The sequence below is a fragment of the Neovison vison genome, chromosome 1 (genome assembly GCF_020171115.1).
Source record: "Neovison vison isolate M4711 chromosome 1, ASM_NN_V1, whole genome shotgun sequence".
Taxonomy (NCBI): domain Eukaryota; kingdom Metazoa; phylum Chordata; class Mammalia; order Carnivora; family Mustelidae; genus Neogale; species Neogale vison.
The window spans coordinates 25,651,863-25,677,792 of NC_058091.1; the positions used below are offsets into that span (position 1 = coordinate 25,651,863).

General features: G+C 42.8%; 1 protein-coding gene across 3 annotated transcripts; it reads right to left on the reverse strand.

Annotated features, from left to right (window-relative positions):
- Positions 1 to 1,880: 1,880 nt before the first annotated feature.
- PRDM1 (PR/SET domain 1) lies at positions 1,881 to 24,221 on the reverse strand. Of its 3 annotated transcripts, none has more exons than XM_044244824.1 (7): positions 24,060 to 24,221; positions 22,209 to 22,448; positions 15,482 to 15,601; positions 11,866 to 12,118; positions 5,825 to 6,918; positions 5,259 to 5,387; positions 1,881 to 4,879 (listed from the first exon to the last, which is right to left on the reverse strand). In XM_044244824.1, exons 1-7 carry the CDS (start codon positions 24,099 to 24,101, stop codon positions 4,307 to 4,309), a joined length of 2,451 nt encoding a protein of 816 aa, XP_044100759.1. In that variant the 5' UTR covers positions 24,102 to 24,221; the 3' UTR covers positions 1,881 to 4,306. The 3 variants fall into 3 exon arrangements, with proteins under 3 accessions (XP_044100759.1, XP_044100742.1, XP_044100752.1); XM_044244807.1 differs by lacking the exon at positions 24,060 to 24,221 and adding an exon at positions 22,750 to 22,786; XM_044244817.1 differs by lacking the exons at positions 15,482 to 15,601; positions 22,209 to 22,448; positions 24,060 to 24,221 and adding an exon at positions 12,334 to 12,685.
- Between the last annotated feature and the right edge of the window lie 1,709 nt (positions 24,222 to 25,930).

Below are 25,930 nucleotides of genomic sequence, written 5' to 3' on the forward strand. Positions count from 1 at the left end.
TATCTCCTTTTAGAGAAGGCTAAACACACACACACACACACACACACACTCACACACACACACACACACACGGAGATAGGAATGAGCTCGCTCATACAAACTTACGGGTCCTAAATGGCTTTCCTGTCCCTCAAGGGAAGAAATAATCCAGAAATGTGCCCATATACTCCCATGGAACCATATATTCTGTATATTCCCTTATGTTGGGGGGAATTGAATGGGTTATTTCAGAACAGAGCTTTTATTTTAAGGTTAAGACTCAGAAAAAGATTATTTCTTCAGTCTTGCCTTGCCCTGAAAACAGCTGCATGAAGCCTTGATCCAACTGTGTGGATGTCAGCTGGGTAGACTTGAGCTCCTAGTGAATATTATCTTTTCATGTAATGTTTCATTAAGCGGCTAAGTCCACAAGAGTTCCCAAGATACATAACTCTCAAGAAAAAAGAGGCATGCTTTGCCAAGTAAAGAGCTATGATTTATGGTAGTAATGGTTACACTCTGAATCTTACTGGGCTTTGTTTTGAAAAATTATTACCACAATGGTTCTGTAGAATTTAGTAGTGCAACCAGCACCATTTGGCACATTTATGACAATGGGGTTCTGGTTTTCTTAACTCCACAGTTCCATGTTGGCAGCATTTCAAATTCTTGGCACAGATGTGAATATAAAGAAGAAACATGAAAAAAATATATCGGGCAGTTTCGAGTATCCAAATGTAAGGAGCATTATTCCTAACATGCGGCTAGCATGGACATGGAAGGAAGAACTTGGTAATGGAGGACATGGCAAGCACAAACATTATTTGCAAGGGACTTTTAAATTTTTTTTTAAAGATTTTATTTATTTATTTGACAGAGAGAAATCACAAGTAGATGGAGAGGCAGGCAGAGAGAGAGAGAGAAGCAGGCTCCCTGCTGAGCAGAGAGCCCCATGCGGGACTCGATCCCAGGACCCTGAGATCATGACCTGAGCCGAAGGCAGCGGCTTAACCCACTGAGCCACCCAGGCGCCCCATTTTTAAATTTTTTTCATTGAGGGCACTAACAGTTTTCTAAAAGCATCTCCTGTTCATATCTACCAAATGAGACTCAAATTTATTTTTGCCTGGAGACAGGTTAGTTTCTGGATCCTCCACGGACAAGCAAATAAACCCTTTCCCACCACATGACTGACTGTTGGGACTACATGGCCATACCAGCATGTCTCTGGGTTTCATCCTAACAATGCCCAGCTTCTGGTAAAACAACAGAAGTCTTGAAATTCATTTTAAATGAACAAGTGGCAGATCTACTTTCTGAGCTAAGATGTAAAGGGAAAAAAATACCGTGGGATGTAGAACAGGAAGACTGCAAAAGCACATTAGAACTTATTCCCTATGGCACGGTCAGTGTTAGCTACTGAGGCAAAAACGTTGTCCTCACTGCGCAAAGTATTGTTCCTCAACCCAGTTTTCTTCAATGTCCCTTACCCCTGAGTCAGTTGGGTCTACACACACACACACACACACACACACCACATACATGCTGTCCTGAGGCTAGGAAGGCTAAGGATCCGAGTCTTCCTTACCTCACCACCTGATCCCCATCAATAGAGTAAAAGAGACAGACAAAATCCATTACTAAAGTTTGGAACGCTTTCCTTAGAGAACACTTCTATAGCTCATAATTGAAAAATCTTAAACTGGTCACTTAAGAGAGAAAAGAGATCAACACTTCAGATCACTCACACGTGTGGTCCCCAATGGAAGTGGGGGATGAGGGACTCACTGCTGCTAGGGAGCGTGGGTGGGGCAGAAGAGAGGCAAACACTGTCATGTTCAAAATTGTTCCCTAAGAAGATGTCACTTCACTGGCCCCTCACTGAAGACACTAGACAAGCATTGGTAAAGCATGAACATTTATATTTAATTTACATTTTGACAATTTGCACATAAATAACAATGTAAACCAGTACGTAAACATAAGATAATCTGTTGTTCTAGCAAAGTAAAAAGCCAATAACTTTGGTCAGTTTTAACTTTGATTAGAGGAAAAAAATAAAACCACTGTTGATTGTGGGCTCCACATTCACATGTAAGAGGCCTACAAGGGAAGGTCAAATGGCAAAGAGAAGCAGGTCTCGAGCCACGCAGGTCTTGGTAAAAATTCCCACAAATAAGAAAGCACAAAAGGGAAAGAAAAGAACAAGTGAGCAGACCGTTAATGTTTGGTGTCAATGTCAGTGTGCGATGCTTTGGTTTACCTACAATTAAGGACTGCGTTGGCCCAGCACTGATCCATAAAAAATCGTCAGTTTTGCCACTTAGAGGAACAGATCAGTAAGGCTCTGAGGTTTCTCTGGATTCTCCTAAGTTCGTTCTTTACTGCAGGCTGACATAGTTGCCATCAATAAAAGGTTGAATGTAGAAACCAGACCGATAAACGATGCATCAGTAAGTGAGAAAGAAGGACAGAAAGAGAGAGAAAATTAATAGTGGTAAAGGGAGCGAGGGGACTTTATTTCCATGACTTGGTGTGACCACGTAACAAAAATAAAGCCATCTTAGATTGCCCTTACTGGTGAAAGATGATGCATCTCTCTCTCCCTGGTTGTTATGCAGTCTCCAGCTTTGCACCAAGGCTTTGGGGTCTCATACAATAGCAAGGAGGTGCCCAAGCTCACCAATGTCTCTGATGATGAGGTCCTCAAGTGTTAAGCAAAGCCTCAGAAAGGATTTTTCTTTTTGCCCTTAGGAAAAGTAGGTTCTTTTACATGGTTTGGCTCACAATTTAAGTGGTTATAAATATATTATATATACACATGGTATAGTGGTATAAATAGATTTATAAATATACATCATTCTTTGCTACACCTTGAATGCTGACATGTAATCTTTGGGCTTAGCAGAGTAAAAGACAGAATGGCACACATTCTGTCCTTTCTGGAGCACACTTGGTTTCTCCTGCAGAGTAGCAAATCACTGCATAAGACATCACTTCCTGCACTACTGGACACACTCAATGAGGTAATTGTTGTTGAACAGCTTTGCAATGCCCTTTCATGTTTAATTAAATTAACCATAAAATGTAAAAACACAAATACTGAGGAAAATCTGAGTTTTACAGAACAAAATACAATTGATGTGTTGGGGATAGGAATGTGCATTGCCTGCTTTTACCCTAAGACAACAAGAATACCCGTTTTTCTTTTTTTTGTTTGTTTTGTTTTGTTTGTAAAGTATGGCCTGAGCCTATCTACCTCAAATCCTTCCTGGTAGAGCACCATGTTTGTGCAATTTTTGACATAACAACAACAACAAAAAACCCCAATAACAAAAACAACACCCAGACTCAAACCCCCAAACCTCACACATACAAAACCACCTGTGCTTTGGGAACATTTTGCGGCGGTTTTAAACATGGCAGTTTGTCTCATTCACATTTTCAGATAATACACTGGGATGCAAAGGTCACGTGACCACTCTGAATGGCCATGTGACTTTGGGGGTGGGGTGACCCTGCTTTTTGGAGAGGAAGACAGGTTAGCAAAGCCTTCTTATCTCCTTTCTGGTAAATCTGTGGCTAGGGGGAAAAGAATCTGAACTATCTACACAAACATACAAGATTCCCTTTCTTGTTTCTTCTACTGAAGTTATTATTGGGTAATTCTGCACACATTCCCCCCATGGTATACAATGCTGTTCAAGTGAGATCTTATGAGTTAACACAGCAACTGTCTAACTTTGGCAAAACCAAACCGCATTTTCAAACCATTATTATAGAGGGAGGTCAACTGAAGTAATGTATTTGTTTACTAAATCATAGGTACTTAGACAGATGTGCAGAAACTATCTACAAAGAATAGCCACAAGACAAAAATATAACATTTATAACTCAAATTACAAGGAATTTTTCCAGTCATTGTAAACTTTTTTAATTATTGCTTTTTGAATGATAAATTGTATAATAAATTATGAAGGATTATCATTGAAAAAATAATTATGGCTAGGCAATAGTCTTAGCAATGGGAAGGCTATGCAAACATATCCACACAAATATTCAAAATACACAGGTTCAAATATATAGATGGGGGTGTAAATAAGTATATATAATATGTATATATATATTGTCTTTGTCTCATTTATGCCCTGAGATTTCAGTAACTTTGGAGTTCCTTCTTTAATTCCAGACAGGTGAGGGGAAACCATCTACCGTCAGGAGAGCTTCGCAGAACTGGAATTATGTACAAGCATTTGTTACAGGCACCCTGACTTGCCAAGTCATAAGTTAAGAAACAAAACAAAACACTTTTTGTTTTCTGAAAATCTTAAGGATCCATTGGTTCAACTGTTTCCTGTTTGACCTTTACAGGCCCCAGAGGTAGTGGGTTGCTGTGAGCCAACTTCATGAGGGATGGGTCTGATGACTCATAAAGGCTACACCCTGAGAGGAGTCCATTCCCCATGTTTCTTTGCAAAGACACTTTCAGGCCAGTTTCTTCTTTTTCTTTTCTGACCACAGCCAGAATTTCTTTCTCCACCACAGAGGTCACATCGATGTTGTCCTCCATGTCCTCGAGCCGGTCGGCGTTGTCGCTGATGTCAAACTTCTCGATTTCTTCATTGATCCGGGTCAGATCCTCCAAAGGCATCCCCGTGGCTGGGGCCACAGGACAGTTCCCCTTCAGGTGGACCTTGAGGCTGCAGAGATGGATGTAGCTCTTGTGGCAATGGGCACACTTGTGGGGCCGCTCCCGGGTGTGTAGGCGCTTGTGGAGTTTCAGGTGCACAAACTGGGTGAACTTGGCAGGGCACACCTTGCACTGGTAAGGTTTCTCTCCAGAGTGTAGTCGCAGGTGGGTCTTGAGATTGCTGGTGCTGCTAAATCGCTTGTGGCAAACCTACAGTGTGGGGAAGAGGGCAGAGATGGGGGGCGGGAAGACCAGAAGATTAAGAGCTGCCGGTGGGAAGGGCCTGCTTACATACCAACGCCCAGGAACCTGTGAGTGGAGAAGCCTCCCCGTGGCACCTATGGCGTGGCATTAAGCAAACAGGGAGATGTGGGCACTGCACGCGAGGTGTTTACTTCTCCCTGCCATCTTCCACCCACTGGAAGCCGGCTGTGTCATCACCTCTGCTCCTCAGCAGATACAGGGTTATGAGACGTGGCCAGGCAGAATTCTTGTGCTGCTTTAAACTACGGGGCTATAGGACACAGGGACACCGCTCCTGACACATTCTGTACAAAGGTGAAAATTTCTACCGGAAATCACTGCCCACCTGGCATTCATGTGGCTTCTCTCCTGTGTGTACCAGGTAGTGTTTCTGCAGGTGGGCAAGCTGAGTAAAGCCCTTGTTGCAAGTCTGGCATTTGAAAGGCCGTTCTCCGCTGTGCACTCTGAGGTGAACCTGGAAAGAAGCCACGTGCATTAGCCCTGCTCTCGGTCGGTGGGAAGACCTCCCATTTCTGCTCAAGGACTCAGGCATTTATGATGCAGACATTTTAGGAAAACCATCACGTAAGAGCGTAACCCGAACAGACAGAGCCCCAGCATTTTCAGAACGCTTCATTTTCTAGCCCAAACACCACATTTTCATTATTCACAAGAAACGCAGCAGAGAAATAATTAGTCCGAAGTCACAGAGCCAGAAATAGCCAAAGAAACCCCGCCACCCCTAATCCGCTATTCCCGCCCGTCTCACATGTCGCAAAAGCACCTCAACACCTGCGCAGAGCGAGCCACGCGCAGGCGCGCAGGCGCACAGGGCGGCCCTGGCGCGCAGGCGTAGTAAGGCCCCATGGCGCGCAGGCCGACTGCTGCCCCCGTGCTCGCTGCGTGGCCTACCTTCAGGTTTGAGAGTTGGCCAAAGGTCTTGGCGCAAACGTTGCATTCATACTTTATCTTGCCGTTCTGCTTCTTTAGGGGGTAGGGCAGGGTCTTGTAGCCTGTCATGTTTCTTTTGTTTTTAATGAGATTCATGGCTTCGTCACTGCCGGGGGCCGCCGCTGAGGTAGCTTTGGGCTGCACCACGTGCTCCGCCGAGGCGGCTGTGCCGGCTGTGGGCGACCCGCTGGTGGGGCTGCTCGCCCTGTCCTTCATGCTGGCGGCCGCCCCGGGGAGGGAGAAGGCACTGTGCGGGGCCGGGACGAGCACCTCGCGCGCGTGGTCGGGCTGCAGCGGCCTGCGGGCCCCGTCCGAGGGCAGCGAGCTGGGCAGGGAGGCCGGGCTGAGCAGGGGGTGCGGCAGGCCGCCACCGCCCAGGAGGCTGCCGTAGACGGGGTACAGCCTGGGGAAGAGGCTCAGGTTGCCCACGCCGCCCATGTTGCCCACGGTGCCCAGGCCGTTGCAATTCACGCCGTAGGGGGGCAGAAGGAACTTGGGGTAGTGGGCGTTGTAGGAGGGGATGAAGGCCGGGGGCAGGTGCGGGGCCGGTGCGTACCCCGGGTAGGAGCCCAAGCCTTCGGGGCCATAAGGGGCGTTCAAGTAGGCGTACGAGTCTCGGTGGTCTGGAGGGCAGGGCGCCAGGGGCGACACCGTGTTCCCCGGGCTGCTGTGCGGGCTGCAGCTTTTGAGGCTTTGGTCGGGGCTGCTTCTCGCCGAGGGGCTCGGGGTCGCGGAGGACGGGATGGGAGAGTGAGTGATGTAGGTCGGCCTCTCCATCCCATAGGCTTTCAAAAAGTCCTCCGGCAGAGGGGCCCGGATGGGGTAGACAACCCGAGGGTAGAAGGGCATTTCGGGACTCCCATTTTTTCGGAAGTCGTCCGCCTCCTTTTCTGAAGAGAAGGGTGAAATGTTGGAACGGTAGCAGTCCTTTCCCTTGGAGGGGTTGGAGTCCAATTTCAGGATTTCTTTCACGCTGTACTCTCTCTTTGGAACGCTCTTGGGGCACAGTTCATTTTTCTCAGTGCTGGGCTGCTTTGGATGGCTCTGGTTTTGTGCTGAAATAAAGACAGGTCGGTTACTCAAAGGGTTATAGAGAACTGAAGTGAAAATGCCAAAGCTGCTCTCTCCTTGAGAAAACCTGAGCGCCAGCTGGCCACAAGCGAGACACACCTGGCTTCTCAACGCCCTCTCATTCTAGAGGACTCGGGGGCCACTCGCTCACACGCACCGCTCCATTTCCTTCTGGGCAAAACGGAGACAGTGACAGCATCTCGAATGAAGGGCACTGTCTGTCTGGATTATTTTGTTTCTACTAGTAAAAAACCGTATGATGGAAAAGTGCTGTTCAAGCTAGAACGGGAGAGCTTCCATTAAAATGGGGTGGAAAAATCCTGGTGTGGGGGTGTCAGAGGTTAATAAAAGTCATTCTGATGTTCACAGTGTACCGAAAGGAAATCAGCACACCCTGCGAACTAGATGTGAAAGATTAAGACTCATTTCAAGTAACAAGCAGTCATTAGTTTTCGCCTTGATTCTTGTTTAATACGAATTTGATAAAACCCTGTTCAAACTGCCTGTGCCAAATAGATTAGCAATGTGGATGCCACCCCTTCCCCTCAAGTTGCTGACAACACAAGAATGGCACCAAGGTTCTGTCTGGTCTAACCAGGCTCCCAGCAATGCTGTCCCCTGGAATCACAAGGCGTGACATACTCATCTCTGCCAAACCACAACAGGCACTTCCCGAGCCAGTTCAATTACTTAGAGCACCAAAGAAAACAGGCAGCTAAGATGAAAGCATTTATTCTGTATTATTACTCGATAAATACACTATTTAGGAACAGCAGCAATGAGGACAGTTCCAGACTCTGCAGGCCATCACCAGCCCTGCCCCTCCAAACACAAGAAACAAACGATGCCTTTGGGAAAACACCAGTCAGAGCAGGGAACACCAAAAACTCCAGCTCAGCCTTCCCTGGAAATCAAAAGTAAAACAGATGCTGCTTCGCTGGCGCTCTGGTTATCAGAGGGCAATCGCTCCAACTGAACAGCTGCCCCACAAGGAGGAGTAGGTTGAAGGCATGAACCAGCCATGTGTGTGGATGCCTTGGGAGGCAGGGGAGCTTTGGCCTTGGTATCAGAAGGGGACATGTTGGGGACCATGCTGAAGCGTCTTTAAAAGTATCATTCGCGGTCTCAAAACAAAAAAACAAAAACAAAAAAAATCCGCTTGATTTCACTCAGAAAGCGCTCCAGGCTTGATATCTGATAGGTCTAGAAATGAAGTCTGTGGAAGTCCAGATTCTGAACTCTTCAAATCCAATCTCTGGACTGTCAGGCTTGAGGGATTCGATTCCAGTTTGAGAGGCCCTCGGAGAATGTTATCTCCTGCTAGCTGTTATCAGTTACTCCCGGGTGAGCCAGCAGCCCCAGAATAAACACAGCCAAGACACTATCAGGGAAGATGCTGATGGGAGTAGTGATGGAAAGCTTGTTGAGGGAGAGGGATTTCTGAAGCCACTAAACCAAAATAAATAACCCCTTATCGGGCCAATATCAGTCTTTCAGTGAGGCCCAGCAGGCAGGAAGTTCAAATTGTCACTTTTGTTTTTTAAAGCTGAAATGGTAAAGGAAGAGAGACAGCTAAGTTGGGAAACTGATAGGCGAGACATCTCCCAGTCACAGGAAGGAATTTTATGGAAGTGAAAAAGAACAATCTGGAGACACCCGTGTAGGCCCACATTAAAAAAAAGACGGCACCCTCATAAAATGTACAGAAACTTCACCATTTTCAAGTGGCAAATTATACCCCAGTCTCATAATTTTTCCAGTGGCTTCAATACTCTCTTGGTTCTAAAGTTCAACAGATTGAGACCATAAGCAAGAAACGAGTGTCCATCAGCAGGCCTGTCCCTCCTATTTAGTTAGGTGTTCTCACTAGGTACCTTAATAATTCAGTTATTAAACTGAAAAAGCTAATGACTGGGCCACCAAACACAAAAGTCAGAATCTGTAATTTTCCATGCAAAATTCTTAGCAGAGGGCCCAGCACAGTAAATTCTCAATCCACGTTTTCTCTTATGCCTCCATAGAAAAAATTCTATTTTCCTCCAAAACAATATCCAGAAGGAAATGTTAGCTCCCTAAGATGTTCTAAGGTAGAAGTCATGGAATCTATGTGAAGGTACATTTTAAAAAATCATCCTTCAGCAGCTGAGTAATCAGTAGAGCTGGTGTCATTTCTGACTCTCCCACTCAGCAGCAGCTTGAGTTAACATGAAGAAGAAAATCAAGATCTGTTTTTGTTCTTAAATCTTAAATGGCTGTAGGCGGACGGAGTCATTTCAAGAGTGAACTGCTTCTGAAGGCTCTGAATGGCTTAATTATGCCGACTCACATTTTCGATCTATAATAAGAACCCCCAAGACTACAAGAAAGAACCTAGAAGTTCTGCAGTAGGCAAAACAAAGTCTGTTTTCAACTGAAACTGAGAAAGCAGATTAACATTTAGAAGTCTATAATTTGGTCAACTGTTTTCTAGATGGGTTGGTTAGATACATAGGAAAAAATACCAAAAAACCTGGGAGGGGTAAAAGTTAAATTTAATAGTTTCTACTCCTTTTCTTTTTCTTTTAAAAAAAAATGCCAATTTGTGATTGCTGGCTACTTACTATTTTTTCTTTCTTTTTTTTGGCCTCAGTTTAATTCGAATCTCTTCTCAAAAATCTACCAGTTTGAGCATCATTGCCATTTAAAGTCCTCACCAAGACTCTGGCACAAACCTCTATTGTGCTGGGAGCACGGAAACCCAACACAACTCATTTGAAGACACAATCTACCTATTAGGCCTGATGAAAGAGTGGAAATTTTCCTGATCAGAGGTTCAATCAGCAGTTACCACACCTAAGACAACTGGTTTCACAATCAGCATGGGGAGTCTTGGCTTTTAATGTGACTGGTTATTTGTTCACTCTCCTTCTTTACTATGAATACTGGACAAGGGAAGCGTCCCTGAAAATGTTAAGCCGCCATTTAGAAAAAAATTCTGCATAAATAAAAAGGGACTTTGGTGGGAACAAAAGTGTTATTTCCACAATATACATGGAAATTACTCTGAACACCGAGAATAAGCACTTGAATCTTAAATGTTGTGTAAAGCCTTTTTCGGGGAATAAAAATGCAGGGCCTTTGAAACCACATTTGGTGAAGGATGTAGGTAAAAAAGCTTCTTTGTGGTTGGTGCAAAGTCACTGGGGTGGGTCACTTCAAATGGAGTTACTGTTTGAAAAAAAAAACAAAAAACAAAAAAACCAACCAAAACCAACCAAAGTCTTTCTCTGAATTCATGAATGATGAAGCTCAAGGAGTGTAAGGAGACCCTCAAGAAGTGACTTGCCATGCTGAGAAAGTCAGGAGGAAGCAGCACATCTTCCTCTGAGAGACTCTGCTAGACTATAAGCTGTCTTTTACTATGGGCCTGGCATGGCTGGTCTGGCACATGCAAATGCCAAAACAGCTGAATGGCTCCTGGGGTACTCAGCAATACCACAGACTCTTGGGAGCTCAGAAGAGATTATGAGGGGAAAGAAATGACTCCTTTGTCAAGACCTGACTCACCCCTCATGTTCGTGTTAGTAGCCGCTTGTTTCCAATGATTCCAAGACCTCTTCCTAAAGTTCGAGGGTGCACTGAGTGTGATGTGTGTATGTGTGTGAGAGGACCATGAATGCAAACTTGAAAGGTGATCCTGAGAGGGAGATTCATAAGCTTTCATAGTCCCAGCTTTTCAGAAAACTGCAAATATGGTATTGAGATGGTAGGGAGATCAAGTAAACTAGACAGTGTGGGATGAACACCAACTAGCTACAGAGTTGCTTAGCCTGACCAGGACAGGTAATAGGTTTGTGAACTGGTCCTAAAGTTGAAGTCAAAAATCCTAATCTATGTTAAAATTAACATCCATTCCAAATGTTTCAAAGGTAGAAATGTGAACTAAAGAAATGTGAACTTGAGCCGTCAGATAAAACAATTAAGCCTGCATTATCAACAATTGGTGAATCTGGGTAAGAGGTACCTGGGAATTCTTTGTACTATTTTTGCAACTTTTCCTCAAGTTTGAAATCATATCAAAACAAAAAGTTACAAAAATTTCAAAATTTAGATGCCAAAACTTTTACATCAAAAGGACCTACTGTTAAAAACTTCCTTAAAATGTAGCAGTCTAACCGAAAACACGGAACCATAATTACAACAGACTGGAGTTTTATGGTCATTCTTAAATTGTTCCTAGAGATCACTTGAGAATGACTAAAATGAGGTAGCCTTTTGCAGAGGGGTTATGGCATTAACTTCAACCAAATAAAAAAGTAAAAGCCTATAAACCTAAGGAACTGAGAATTTTTTAAAACAAAGTGTTAGGTGGCTACTGTAAAAGTGATCCAGAGGTTAGTTAATTAGGTTTTTGCCTTAAAGAAGGAGACTAAGATATAAAATCTTTAGAGTTATCCACTTAGAATAATATTTTCAAAATTATAGCTGTGAGTTTTTTTAGAAAACAGTCTGTGGTGTTCTACATCAGACCATACATTGATAACCAAATGTGCATCGCTACAATATTCCAGCACACACTGTAAGCACCAACAAATCACCACAAACAAGGGCTATACCTCGCATAATAGGCATGTCAGGACCAATCCCTTTTTATACTCCCACCTGCCCCCTTTTGGAAAGATTAGAATTAGACATCTATTTCTTCCTGTAACTTTCTGAATTAAACACTCAAAATAGCTCTTAATATTTTACACGATCAAATTTCCTAATGGGGTACAGGGACTACAAAATTTTTTTCCTCTTTTCCTCATCCCTTGTTTAAAGCCACCTACTTGGCCCCACACATGGAGCCGTATAATTAAAGAACATGTTATTAGCTCCTAGGGGCAGAACTGACATTACTGGCATTTAAAATTTTTTTATTATTATTTTTTGTTCTATAATCCACTTACTGAGATTCATCATTGTTAGCTCTCCGGGATAAGGGTAGTGAAGCCTCTCTGCAAAGTCCCGACAATACCACACAAGAAGCTCCTGGTTGGCAGGGATGGGCTTAATGGTGTAGAAGTAGATGTTCATCCCGTTCTGACACGCAGCCAGGTTCTGCTCCCGGGCAGAGTGCGCCGGATTCACATAGCGCATCCAGTTGCTTTTTTCCTCATTAAAGCCATCGATGAAGTGGAGAAGCTCCCCTCTGGAGTAGATCTGTCCAAACAAAAAGACAGACGTGTAAAAGAAAGTCAGCCCCAAAGCAATGACAAGCTTCCCCGGCACCTCCGAGAAGAAACACAGCAAGAACTGTGTGTGATTTCTCATTCCCTGTTGCCCACACAGAAAAAGAATGCAATCGGTTTAGCCCGAGTCGTCTTGAATCAGCAGAAATCAGGACGGAAACAGGTAAGGCACACTTTGTCAGTTACCTTTTCCATTTCAGTTTTATCATCGCTTCATGTTGGGGGAAAAATGACAGAAGAATGAAACACCACATTTCATTTAAGGAGCTGCCTCGGACGGATCAAACCACCAGAGAGTATTACTTTTGCTACAGCCGCGACCGGCAAATGGGCGAAGCTTCTAACTTTAGTTCCGATTATGCTGACTTTGAATGCTTTGAGTCACTGGGTAGAAGACCAAGCCAACCGAATACGTCAAACTGAGTCTCAACTTTTTCTATGGCCTCTGTACTTGCCGTTTCCTACACCCCCGCCCAAGGCTTAAACTATGCAAACATCCTCCACCCCCAAGCCTCCAAGTCCAGAAGTAACACTTGCTCATATGAATACTTGGAACCCTGCCTTTTTGTGGAAACACTGGGTGGGGCAAAGGTGAACTTCACCTGCCATAACAAAGTGAACACCGGGACAGAAGCCAGGATTTGACAGTCGACTGAGAAGTCACTTTTCCTCTTGATAAACATGTTCAGCCTTGCACTTCTCTTTCAAGCCGAAGGAGGGGAGAGGGAACCCTCTTATCTGTAAGGTGGTTGGCTAAAACACCAACTCACAGAGCCATAGAGGCATGTGTTTTTCAAAAAAAGAACAGGAAGAAACTATTGTCCTTTAAAGGCAACGCATAGTGAAGAATTCTCCCTCCCTCCCAGTGATACCGACGCACTCAGGCTTGATTCGGTAAAAAGACAGAAGAAAGAATAGGAAAAATTAAAACATTCATTCTTGCTGAAACTACTTTGTAAACCAACTCCTCACTCCTCCACAGAAAGTTTCTCTCTCTCCCTCTTTTTAAGGGACTTAAAAAGACTTAAGAAATTTCCTTATCCATCTATAATCAATACCTGGTTATCTGCAACTTGTAGTCTTCAAGTAGGACACTGTTCGTAGCAGAAATTTGGCTCTAACCGGACAGCAGGGTATGGCTTTGTTCCTAGTCACATACCGACTATGATAGCCTATAAATCGCGTCTGTAGTTCACTCACACGTTATCAGAAACAAAAAGGAACTCTGTCCCTTTAACACAGGCAGTAAACACCAGAATCACTTTCTTTTAAGAGTAACTTCCTGTAAATTGTGAAGGGGGAAATACATGTGGCTTCATCAAAGCAGCTTGTGAGAGCTTTTGCGGTGTGTTTTGTTAAGAGAAAATGGAACAAGCCTGGGTGAATTCTGCTATCAAGAGGGGTTTTCAAGTTTGTTTACTCTGATGTGCAAACTTCCAGGAACATGGGGTTCCATCGTTCTGCACTCTTTGCTGGGCGGAGACTGCTTTCTAAAGCTACGGGGCGTGGGATTCCAGTCAGCCTTCCATGGACTACGGTTTACTGTATCCTCATTTAAAAACAGAAACGACTGTGCCATGAAGTCATACGTGCGCACACACGAAAATAAAATAATGCATACATCAAATGAACACTGCTCCTCACCTCACTACACTACCATATATTATCAGGAAGATTAAAAATGTGCTGACTCACAGTCCAGTTACAAGAAATGTCACTGGTTTCTCAACTTGAACATCCCTACTCTTCTTTGACTGTATAATTTGCATGAAACTTTTTCTTTCCTTATAACAGATGTTCATATTCCTGCCAGCAAAAATCAGGATGCTTTTGACAACATGTGGGGAGTTTTCTCCTACAATATCCTTTTTATGTGAAAGACTGATTCAAATAAATCCTCCCAAGGAAAGCCTTGCAGTTACTTAGGGTGAATCTTTAATGAACCAGGGAACTGGGACAGAGATAGGAGGTTCTTAGGTATTCCTTGCCTTTTAAAAAATGATCATACATTAAATAAGTCTTATGCTGGGTTGTGTTAATTCAGACTTTTGACTCCAAGACTTATACACTTCTGTGGCTCACTTCTGAGAAGACTTTATTGGCAATAAAGGCAAAAATGTAGTCACTGATATTTTGCCCATTTTAAGTCACAAAGTAAATATATTTTAAGCATGTGTAATTATTAAATAAAAACTGAGCACACAGTTCTTAAAGAACAGTTCTTCGTGCTCTTTCTTGTTTGGAAAAATAGTAAACAAAAGAAAAAGAAAAAGAAAAACATCTAAAAACACAAAACTTCCTGGATTAAAAAAAAATCCTGTTTCTATGGAACAGCTTCTGAATGATCCCCAAATAGAAGTCTTTTATAAAGATACTTCTCCCAAGATATAACCAAGGTAGGTAAAAACTGGCCAAAATAAGTATAATCCAGTTTTTGTGGTTGTTTCTTACAGCTGTTTTTAAAAAGAATTAAGATTCTTAAAAAATCTAAATAATGATTCCCTGGTAATCATGTATGTTTTATGCATGTATGCATAAAAATATTACTTTTAAATTTAGTAAGCATGTTCCTGTTTTCTAATTGAGAAAAGTGAATATCCTAGAGCGATCTATGGGAAGAAGGAACGTAGTCTAATTTTTGTCCCTGTTCCCTTCCAATTCTGGGTCTTTTACTCAAAAACTCCATCTAATTAGTTCATCTTTGAGATCCCTTTTAATCCTGATATTCCAAAGGAGGTTGTATGGGCCAGGCTTTAAAGCTCTCACATGATTGTAAGCACCTCCCTTACACGGGAGTAATGTACAATCCCAGCAGTTTTATGATGCAGACACAAGACCAGACCCAGTCGTCTCCATTCCCCTGGTGGCATCTCCTACCCATCCTTCCTTAACGGCATTTATTTTCAAGCTAATTCATTTATGATTACTCTTCCATTCAATTAAAGTTAACTCAGCAAGAAATCAAGAAGGGGTGAAATCTAAGGCTTGGTGACTCATTACTACTTCCTTGCAGAGAAATGCAAATGAACTTACCCTTGAAGCAAGCAGCATACTGTTTCCTTTCATCACAAAGCTCTAATGAATTGCAAAAATTAAGATTCATATACAGTCCATATCTCCATCCTTAGTCACCTAGGGGCTGCATTTCTAGAGCCAAACAATTAATTAACCGGTTTCAATCACATTTGCTTACAACTCCCTGTGTCCACAGGGGCCTGGAATAGTTGTGGTAAGCCTGAGTACAGGTTGAAAAAGGAAATGACCCAGCACTTCTGGCTCCATTTTTTCCCCTCCCTTAATTCTTATGGAGTCTGAAAAAATTTTCTCTACTTACCCGCCAGAAATATTTCCTGTTGGCGTTCTTGGGAACAGTATCATTGGTGTAGATTTCACCTACTAGAGGTCCAAAACGTGTTCCCTTTGGTATGTATTCTTTACTCACCACTCCAATAACCTGAAGGGGATAAAATGTGAAATAATTACCTCAAACTGTAAAATATTAACCGATGCTTTTATTGAATCGAATTGGCAAGTGGTAGTATAACCAACAATGACAAAATGATGATACAGAGAACAAATATCAATGGTGCCCACATAATTTTAACAATGTTCATCCTAGGGGGAAACCACCTTTTAGACTCCCAGATCATAAGTAAATACCCAACGAAGCATTAAACTAGTCTAAAGGATTATTCTCAGGTGACTTTTTCATTTTTACTATTACTTTTCATACTAGAAGATCAGAGAGGGTAACCATTCTGTTTTATCTGATTTTAGAATCAGATACTACAGAATTAGATGGTCAAGATTAAATTATTTCAGCCTGCTCCTAGTTTCTTATTTCTCCTTCTCCATCAAACCATAAACTCAGCATGCTTGAGGGAAAAAAAAAATAGTTTTAGCCTCAGAAACCAAAATAATGCTCTTGGGTTGTTCCACAAAGACCTAAGGAACCAGAATAAAAACACACTATATTCTTTTCATTCCAAATGAGGTGTTGTTTTTTTGTTTTTTTTTTTTTCCCATAACTTACAAGTTCTCTTTAATAGAAGAACGATCTTTCAAGTGACTTTGTTCTTCGCTAGTATCTTCTACCCAATAGTGGTCAAGAGTCGTCCTTTGAAATGAAATTTATACTGAGGAGAGCTGTGGGTTCTGAGAGCTGGGGTTCTAAGATCTGAGGAAATGACCTTCTCAGACTGGATGTATCACACTAGGGCCCTGCTAAAGAAACAAGTTAACTATGCCAGTTCCTCCTTGATGGTAAATTTCTTTAAGGGAGTGAAAAAAAATCACCAACCACGAATCAGGAAGCAATTCATCCCTATTCAAAAGAACTCCTCTGTAAGGAGTCCTCTGTAACATTTCACAGTTACAGTTTTATATTGGTTTTTATTCAGTCACTTTCCCATTTTTATTTATTTATTTACTTATTTTTGGTCTGAAATCACCTACAAATTACTTACTGAATACCTTACTGAAATGAACCAAGAGGGGAGGTTAAAGAATATTTACTTCCAGGTTTTACTAAGCCCAATGGCTCCTGTGTAATTGTGTACCTGCTGTGGCAGGTCCAAATATATGTATCAATAAATGTGCACAGTGGAATCTCAGATTTTGGTTGTGACATACATTGATACATCAACATGTCTCATGAAGACCTTAAAACCTGTTGAAATGGATATGGAATAAGCACATCTCCATGGCTATAACAGTCCAATCTTTCTCATGTATATTTCTTATCAGCCAATGATTTTTTTTTAACAATTTAGTATTTAATATACAAGCCAATAGAGCATACCCAGACTGGAAAGAAAGGAAAAGAAAGAAAGAAAGGAAGGAAGAAAGAATTTCCTACACCTAACACAAGTTGAAACAATGTTGTTAGCTACAGTGTTATTTTTGGTACTTTATGAATTTCTGGCAAAGAGCTGAAAAAAGCAGATGTTCATCTCATCCTCCTCTGCCTTCATTTACATCTATGTGCCCTTTCAATACAGTTCATCATTACTGGTATTTGTTGGCAGTAAAACTACTGGGGACAAGAGTAGCTCAGAGCAGTCTTGAGATAAAAAGATGTACTAAAGCTTAAGTAGACTTACTTATGAGGATTTCATTATTTATGATACATTACCGAACCTAATTAATTTGAAAAATTCATGGAATTGACTTCTGTGACACGCAAATCATTTGGCATTCACATTCTAGTGATTATTCCATAATATTAAAATGACAAACAGGAAAAACAAATAATGTCATTTGTTGGTGAGCCAATAATTAGCAGTTGATATTTTCAACATATCCACTTTAAAGCAGTAATTTAAAGAAAGGTACTCAACTGGTTCATCAACTTTGTTTTAAATTACAGTCTCTTGCAGACAGTGTCTTGGGAGTCAGAGCTTGATTACCAACAAGTAGCATTACATTGAGGTCAGGTTTTTTTTTTTTTTTCCTTCCAAATTGCTCCTTTATTTTAAAAACCCATGGGCCTCTTAGTTCTCATTTATCACTCTTTTACTAAGAAAACACACAAAATTTTCTTTTAGCCAAAAAGAAATCAACCTGAATTTTATTCTTACAAAAGAATTTGCAGAAGACATAACCACCCAGCACCTATTTGAGAACAACTATAAGCAAGTCACTGAGGAAGCTATAGTACAGTACTTGCCATCTATAACCTTACAAAGGCAACTAAGTAAGCAGACAGAATAACAATTAAGAAGAGGAGGGTCTTTGGTGTAAGAGAAGTCTGTGAGAATACTCAAGCCACAAACAAAAGAACCTACACATCATGGTAAGCATTTCATAATTTTTTTTAAAAAGAGCCAAAGAGCCTCAATATTAGATTATCTTTACAAGTGGCACAGAACCGTATTATTTCAAGTTCCATTATACACGTAAACTCACATAAAGTGGATACATAGAGACACAAAATAATAGAATTTCAAGGTTGAAAGGAATTGTATAGCTTAAATACCAACTCTTTCCACTCCCAGCCCAGCACTTTAGTATAGGATAAATAGCTTCATCTCAAATCCATGTCTGAGACATTAGTCAAAGAGGACATACAAGCTGCAATTCTAAGATTACAGCGCTCGGCAAGATTACAGCGCTTGGCTAGGTAACTGGAGGGGGAATAGGAACCACGGTTGTTTTTAATGGGAAGTGGAAGACCAAGTCCTATTCTCACCCTTGCCCCAGAAAGATCCAGATGTGAATCTTAGCCAACAATATTCTATCCCCAGAGCAAGCACATGAGACAGAGGAATCTGGTATGTGCCTTGGATTTCACAGTGCTAAAAAAACTAATTAAGAGTGTTCACCTAAGCTTGAGAAGGAAACTTCACAGGAACTGACCAGGGTCCTAAAGAATTATTGCTAGGGGCAGGCTGCTGTCTGTGTGCCTCCCATAATCCTATCTGGGAGAAGACCCTGCCTCCACACTTGCTTGCCTCCTCTCTCGCCGCCCCACAAGCCCTTCCACGCAGTGCCTTACGTTAGGAGGGAGCCCTTCCTCCACTTGGGCAGATCCGTCTCTGTCAGTGGGCTCAGTTACAGCACACACCCTGATGTCTGAGGCTTCCAGACCAAAAAAAAAAAAAAAAGGGCTTGTTTTTCATTGTACAAAACGAAGATTTCACAACTTAGGATGGGGCTTGCTGAATTTAAGTCTGATATGAAGGAGAAAATGAACTTGGTTTTCTTAAAAAAGCAATTCCTCCTTTAGGGAATCTACAAGCACACATACACAGAGGGCTTTAAACAGAAACATTATTCAGGTTTAAATGTGGTTTGAGCATCCTCACCCCAAATTACATTAAGATGATTTTAATTACTAGCTATCTCTTCTCCTCCCCAAATCCACCACCCCATAGAAATGACATATTCGATTAAAATTTTATTTCGAACAAAAGGATATTTGCATTGAAATGACTAGAACTCTGTAGTGGACTAAGACTTCAGTTTGTAATTCACTATTTTTTTTTTTTTTTAAAGGGAGTGTGGTGAATGGAGATGTTTTTGGAAGATTTCCTCCTTGATTATCTTTATATTAAAGGAAACATGGTAATGTCTTGGCCCATTGTCTCACAAATAAAAGGCAGTAGGAAGAAGAGGGAATTGCATGTTATGGAGAGATACCTTTTACAGATGGCTTGAGTTAATAATGGACTTCAATCAAAATAGGCATTCGGTGAGTCCCCATCATGGGTCTGATGTTTATCACCACATGACTCTCGGAGGTCAGGCTTAGAGCCACCATGCCTCTTGAATATAAGCAAACTCGATACAGGCTATTGCTTCTAAAATACAGCTGTTTAAATTGATCTGCCTGTATTCACGTATTCACAAAAGATTATTTCAGGAGGACAAGGGGAAAATCCCCCCTAAAAGAATAACCCATCAGTTAAAAAAAAAAAAAAAGTTTTAAAAGTTTTGAATAGTATGTCTATATTTGGTTTGAGTTCTGGAAATAGGAAGTAAGAACGGGCTCATTAAAGGTGCGGAATGATTCTAAACCAAATCTAAAAATGAGGGTCAAGATCAGAAATTTGGTTCGTATGTTTTGTTTTTAAACCAAGAGGGAAAAAAAAAAAAAAGGTGCTGACACATAGCACAAATTCATAATGAAAAATAGTCTTGTTAAAAAAAATCCCCAAGTATGTCAGCACAACAGTTCACAGTGTAACATCTTCTGTTACTTAAATGAAAACATATAAAGAAGGGCAAGATCAACTAGTGAGATAAAAACCCCTTACAGAAAGGCTTTTTCCCCCCTTTCCATAGCTGGTGGGACTGAAAGAACTAACTGAATAGTGTCAATGTAAACATTTCATCCATCCTGAAGGTTTCTGCCGGAGACCTGGCTGTCAGGTATCACACCCTCCATGGCTCAGGTTCCCTGCGCCTCTCTCCCCACCACAAGGGAGCTGTCCTCTCCCAAAGTGCAGAAAAGAAAGAGAAAGAAACAGGAAAACGGGTACAAATTCCAGAGTGAATGTAAGACAGCATCACATTCGAATTGGCTTCCTGGTTGCTTTTATGATTAGGAACTGGAGATGTTATTCAAGTGTTTCAGTTAAATAAAACGTGGGAAAAGAGACGAGGAGGACCCTGATCTCTTAATTCGGTGAGTTTTGAAAGACCCTCTTTAGGGATACAAGGCACTGTAGGAACATACTGAAATAGGAAGTTATATGTTCAAAGGGGGAAAAAAAACACACAAAAAACAAACAGGCTTAATAAAGGATCTGGGCTGAAAGACATAAAGACGATAAATAAAACCACAGTGACACCAAGAGGGACCAGTGTAGCATAATCAAGAAGCACGGGCTGGGGAAGTCCGAAGAACTTTGCTCCTAGTCCTGGCTCAGGCTTCTCACTACACATCTTGAGCAAGTGACTATCTTTCTGAACCTTGGACTAATGATCTGAGGGCATTCCTTTATTTAGCTATGATTTTAAGTAGAATGATGGAAATGGAAAAACAAGCTAAGTGCCAAACGGGAGATAAGAAAGAACATTATAGAATGAAAAGGCAAAGATGACCCATAGAATAGAGGCCTTTATTTCAGTTCAGGCCTTTATTTCACTGGGCAGGACAGGGCAGCACAGCACCAATGAACCCTGGGAACAGACCACTGTTTGGTCAAATGGGATATGGGAAAAAACCCACGACACCTTCTAAAGCCACAGCCAAACCTTAAATAGCCAAACAAATCCTACATTGATTTCACAGGCCACGTATTATGAACTTTTCTATGGAAAAAAGTGTTACTCTCAGAAAGAGGTATAATTAAGGCCGACCTCTGGGGTTAAATTTTAGGTTAACGTTCATGTACAACTGCAATTTAAATTTTGGTTTTTATGAAATCTGCCTCTATTCTTCCAGCAGGGGGAAAAAAAAAGGTTAAGCTTTAATGAAACTCAAAGCAGAGCTGCTCTATTTAATTTTAGACAGCTGTGTCTCCCCCTCACCAAAAACACTGAACTCAGACACACAAACAGGAAAGAGACAAAGTATTTTCCAAACAACGGTCTCCCCCGACTCCTTCAAATACTGTTCCTTGGGGGAGGAGAAAAAGTGATCGGACAGGGCTCTAGCGAACACTCTCAGTATCCAGTCATAGATTCCCACAGCAAGGAATCACTTTTTTGTGAAGGCAGCGACAGAAATGACACTGACCCATCGTAGTCCCGGGGGTGGGAAGTCTGTTGAGGGTCAATTCCCTCAACTCAGCTCTGCAGTAGAGACAAGCAGGAACCACTGCAGTAGCTGAATTCTCAAAACAAGAGTGGTTCTGCAAGTTATTTCACAGCTAAACATCACGCCTAGCTATAATCATTATATAAAAGGGTAAACACAAATCCTTTGCTCATTCCAAGTTTGGGTTTCCAGCCCCTTTGAAACAACAAAGAGGGTACCCACTTCAGAGGCCAGTAAGGAATCAGCTTGCCTGCCCCAGACAGAGCAAAGGAGCTGCGGCAGATAAACAGTGGTTAGCTCTGAAGTCATCCGGACAGAGGACACTTTTACACGAACTTCTTCTTGGTTTATACCATCACTTCGGTTCATAAACACGTCAAGGTTTTGAGTACAATTTTAGTAACCCAGCTAATAAAGCTGGCTCATTAAAAAGAAGAAAGCCATCTAATGACCAAAAGGAGACAAAAACAACAAGGAAAACTTTTTTTCTAAGAAAGTTCTCTCCCTCAAAAGCTCTGCTACACCTGGAGGACCAGGGTCAGCGAGTGCAGGGTGGACAGTGGCTTTCTGGAAGGCTGCTGACAATTTCGCCCACCTCGGGCTGCCGTTGGGCTATGCCAAGATGTGTCAACTTGCTAGAAGATTTAACTGTTTGCTAATTAGGATGGAACAGTGGAGGGCTGGAGGAAACGAGAGGGACAGACTGAGGGAAAGAGAAAGCAATGAAAGAAGTGAATTAAGTAATCAATTATTTACGGATACAGATTCTCACAGAAATACGAGGCCGCAAAGGCAAGTGGTAGGGAGATTGGGCGCCAGGGGCCAACCTTCTTCAAGCAAGAAACCAGAGGCTTACCTCTTTGCTGTTGGTGGCGTACTTGAAAAGCAGATTCCTCGGTAGGGATGCCTCTGCCTGAACTGAACTCCCTCCATCGGCACCGCAGTCCCAGGGGTGGTCATTCACAATATATGTACACTTCTCTTCGAACTCAGCCTCTGCCCACAGAGTCATATCTGCGTCCTCCATGTCCATTTTCATGGTCCCGTCCGTCAACCCTTGAAACCTCACAGTACTGGACCTACACTTTGGGGCAGCCTGGAAGAGAAGGGAAAAGGCCTTGAATCCCCATTGTCCTGTGGCTCCTTCCGAGAGGCTATGACTAATACAGCAGTCTGAAGACTTTAAAAGCAGATGCAGAGTGCTTGGTACAGTTGAGTAAGAGCCAAAAAGCCGTATAAAGAAGACCGCCTTGAAGAAGCAAGGTTTTAAAATGCTACTCTTACTTAGTTCTTAAAAAAGAAAGAAAGAAAGACAAGACTGTGGCAAACTCACTGGGGGGAAAAGGAAGGAGAAAAGAAAGAAGGAAAGATCACCTCGGAACAATCCCTGACTTTACCTCTCACAGCAGAAGAATGCTGTGGGCGCTCAGTCCTAGGTCCCAGAGCTCCTGGGGTCATGGCCGCCAGACCCTCAGCGCTGTGGAAAAGCTGCCTCAGAAAAGTGTCACAAACAAGGAGAGGAAGAGGAAGGACCTCTGTCTGCCTCTGAATGAAGCTAAAAATGGAAAGCGCGTGTGGGGCAGGAGCGGAACCCAGCCGGCCTTTTCCAAATGGGGAAGACTGAACTTTCCCACCAGCTCCCAACGCAAAACAACTTTCAAAACAACTCGCCACCCCCCCCCTCTACCGCGCGCTCCCTTTCATCCTCTCACACAGAAGACTGAAAGGGTTGCATCCCAGCATCACTGAGCTGCAGCTTTTCAGAAATGGTTTGGGAGCACAGGAGAAAGAGGAGGAAAAAATGGGCGAAGGGGAAAAACTCCTGGCAGTTTCCTTTGGTGGGCATCTCACGCCAGATTGAAAGAGCAAAAAACAAAGCATAAAAATGTTCAATAGCATTCCCTGCAGAGAATTCCTTTAGGAGCCCTCAGCTACAAATAGCACTTTCCATTTAAATCTGAAAGTGTACAAATTCCCAGAAGTCACTGATGTGCTTCAGTTTACTGTAACTAAAGTTCTAACAAATATAGAGGACTCAGAGGACAGGCTCTTGCTTCCACTTGTAAACTGATAAGGATATTCCCGCAAATCCCCCCTCACACACTCAGGAAAAGTGCTTTCCGAAGAGAGAGAGAGAGAGAGAGAGAGAGAGAAAAGGTAAACAACTTCTGCAACGCTTTCCCATACAATGTGTGATGAAAAGTAGGAACATGGGCATCATTTCCACGTAAGAACGTGTCCTCCTTAGAATGTAAACACAACTCTCCGCGGAAGTCCTTCCAAGTGGCTTTCACATTCTTCTCTTTCTTCCCTAAATATGATGCTCTTTTAGAAAGAAATCAGATGCAAAGCTGTCTTTCCTGAGTGACGACTGAAACAAACTTGCTTGTTTTTATTTAGTTCCAACATGTACAGTCACGATGCCACATAAGTGTTAAAATAAAGCAAAATGTGAAGATGAAGCCAGCCCGGAGAAGTCACTTCGGCCGGTGGGTAGGCAGGAGCCCCTACCGAACTTTCAATGAATTGACCATTATGCGTCGAACTGAAAGGGTTAATGATTCATAAGGAAAAAAGTCTTACAAATGTTTGACAGTTCTACGAGCCCTAAAGCAGAACCACTCCCGGTTTCTCCTGCGACTACGCTAACACATCAACCACCATTTCTGACCAATTTCAGAGTGAAAAACAAGATCAAGTTCCTTACCAAGGTCGTACCCACACGCTTTTCCAAGCAAATATCCAACATCGGAGAAAAGGGTCGCTCATCTCTACACAGTCCACATGTCCTCCGCGTCCCCGCCGCGGGCCGAGGACTGGCGCGCGCAGCTCGGCGGTCCCCCCTTGTCCACGGCCGCCCCGGCGCCCGCGTCCCGGCTCTCCGTGGCGGACAGGTGCCGCGCGCTGCTCTGCCTCTCCGCAGCTCTGGAGGGCTGAGTGTCACCGCAGCACTTTCAGTCTGTGTTAACCAGACCGGAGGCTCCTTTCCCCTCCCTGCTGCAGATTTCCCATTCGTCTGATTCACTCCCACCAGCTGCTGAAGGGGGGCGTGGCCACACCTGGACTCGCCGGAGCCGCGCCGAGAGCTCAGCCCAGGGCTTTCCCCCAGATCTCGGGCCGCCCAGAGCTTCCTCTCTTTCGCATGTGAATTTCAACATTTACTTGGAATCTTCTTACTTCCCTTTGAAAGCACTTAACCTCAACGTTTACTCGGGCTGTATTGTATTCCAAATACTCAGCCCGCCCTCCTTCCTGCTGAGGCTTTCTAAGGGGGCGCACATTCCTTAAATTAAGGGAAAGCTAAAAATTACCTAAAACTCTCGTAGTTCCTCGGCTCAAATTCACAGTTTAAGGAATAGACAAAGGGTACCTGAAAAGATCGTGCGAAATTATTTTTGCATTTAATGGAATAAAATGTAGCTGTCTAATCCTCCAGTTATAGCCCCAAAGCATGTCGTCCCCCCACCCCCCACCCCCCCAAAACTTGTCAGCTTCCATGTCTCCTGCTAACCGAAACACATTCAGATTTGGTAGAACTAACTTCCCTCTTTTCAACCATTTAATAAATAGGGAAATAGGGAAAAGTTACAATCCTACGGATTAAAAGTCCTTGCCTTTGCTCCCCTCCCCAAACCCACAGCCAGACTTCCGAGGAGGAGCGTGTAAGCAAAATGTAGAACATTAATCGTTTCACAGTTAAAGAGAATGTTGAACTGATCACTGCAAGGGGAGGGCAGACGGAGGCAGTAATTAGTGGGGCTCGCTCTACGCCCTGTCCGGCTTTTCCTCCAGCCCCAGTCAGTCCTCTGTTGAAGGAAGGACATCCTGTGATGATGGCATACAATGTCCTGTTTGTTTATTATTAAGAGCGTGGACCTTGCATTCCTGCTTCTCATTACAAAACAAACCAGATGCTTTACTTCCTTCAATGGTCTTGTGCCTTCAGCAAGGAATCCTCTAATTCAGAGAAACAATGATGCAAAGGGTCATTTATAGCAGGCACCCCATCACAATTACTGTTTAGATCACTGAAACACAAAGTCTCCCACTTTTCCTGCTTGCCTCATATAGGTGGTTGTTTTTGAAACCGTCTCTCCTTCAACCTTAGGCTGCAATGTCTTTTCTAACATTTTAAATACACGTGTGCATACACACCCACGTTCCAACACACACACACACCCACATACACACACCCAGTCCCGACCTAATGATACCAACTTAGTCATACAATGAAGTGGACATTTGAGTATTTGTTTACAGGAAGAAACAAAACAAAGCCCAACAAAAGCCCAAGTGGATCACAGAAATACGTCTGTTTATCTTTAACCTTGCTTTTCCCTCTTTTAGGAAAGTTTTCTAGAATTTTTTTTCTCTTTTAGGAAAGTTTTCTGGAATTGCCCCGGGGGGGGGTGGTGGTGGGGAGGGGGGTGGTAGGAGGCAAAGATTATTTGCCAGGAAATGGTTTTTGCGTCTAAAGTCCTTCCACAATCTCTGTAGTACAAAACAATTACATTCCCACTAGGGGACATAAGCAACACACACTCCCCGCTCGGCTGCCCGGAGGCTGCTATTCCACGT

Coding starts and splice junctions, on each gene's coding strand:
- PRDM1 (XM_044244824.1), bottom strand. CDS start 24,101: ATGTTGGATATTTGCTTGGAAAAGCGTGTGGGTACGACCTTG. Junction 12,119..15,481: donor ACAGGAAATATTTCTGGCGG/GTAAGTAGAGAA, acceptor TTGTTTGGACAG/ATCTACTCCAGAGGGGAGCT. Junction 6,919..11,865: donor GCTAACAATGATGAATCTCA/GTAAGTGGATTA, acceptor TCTTTATTTCAG/CACAAAACCAGAGCCATCCA.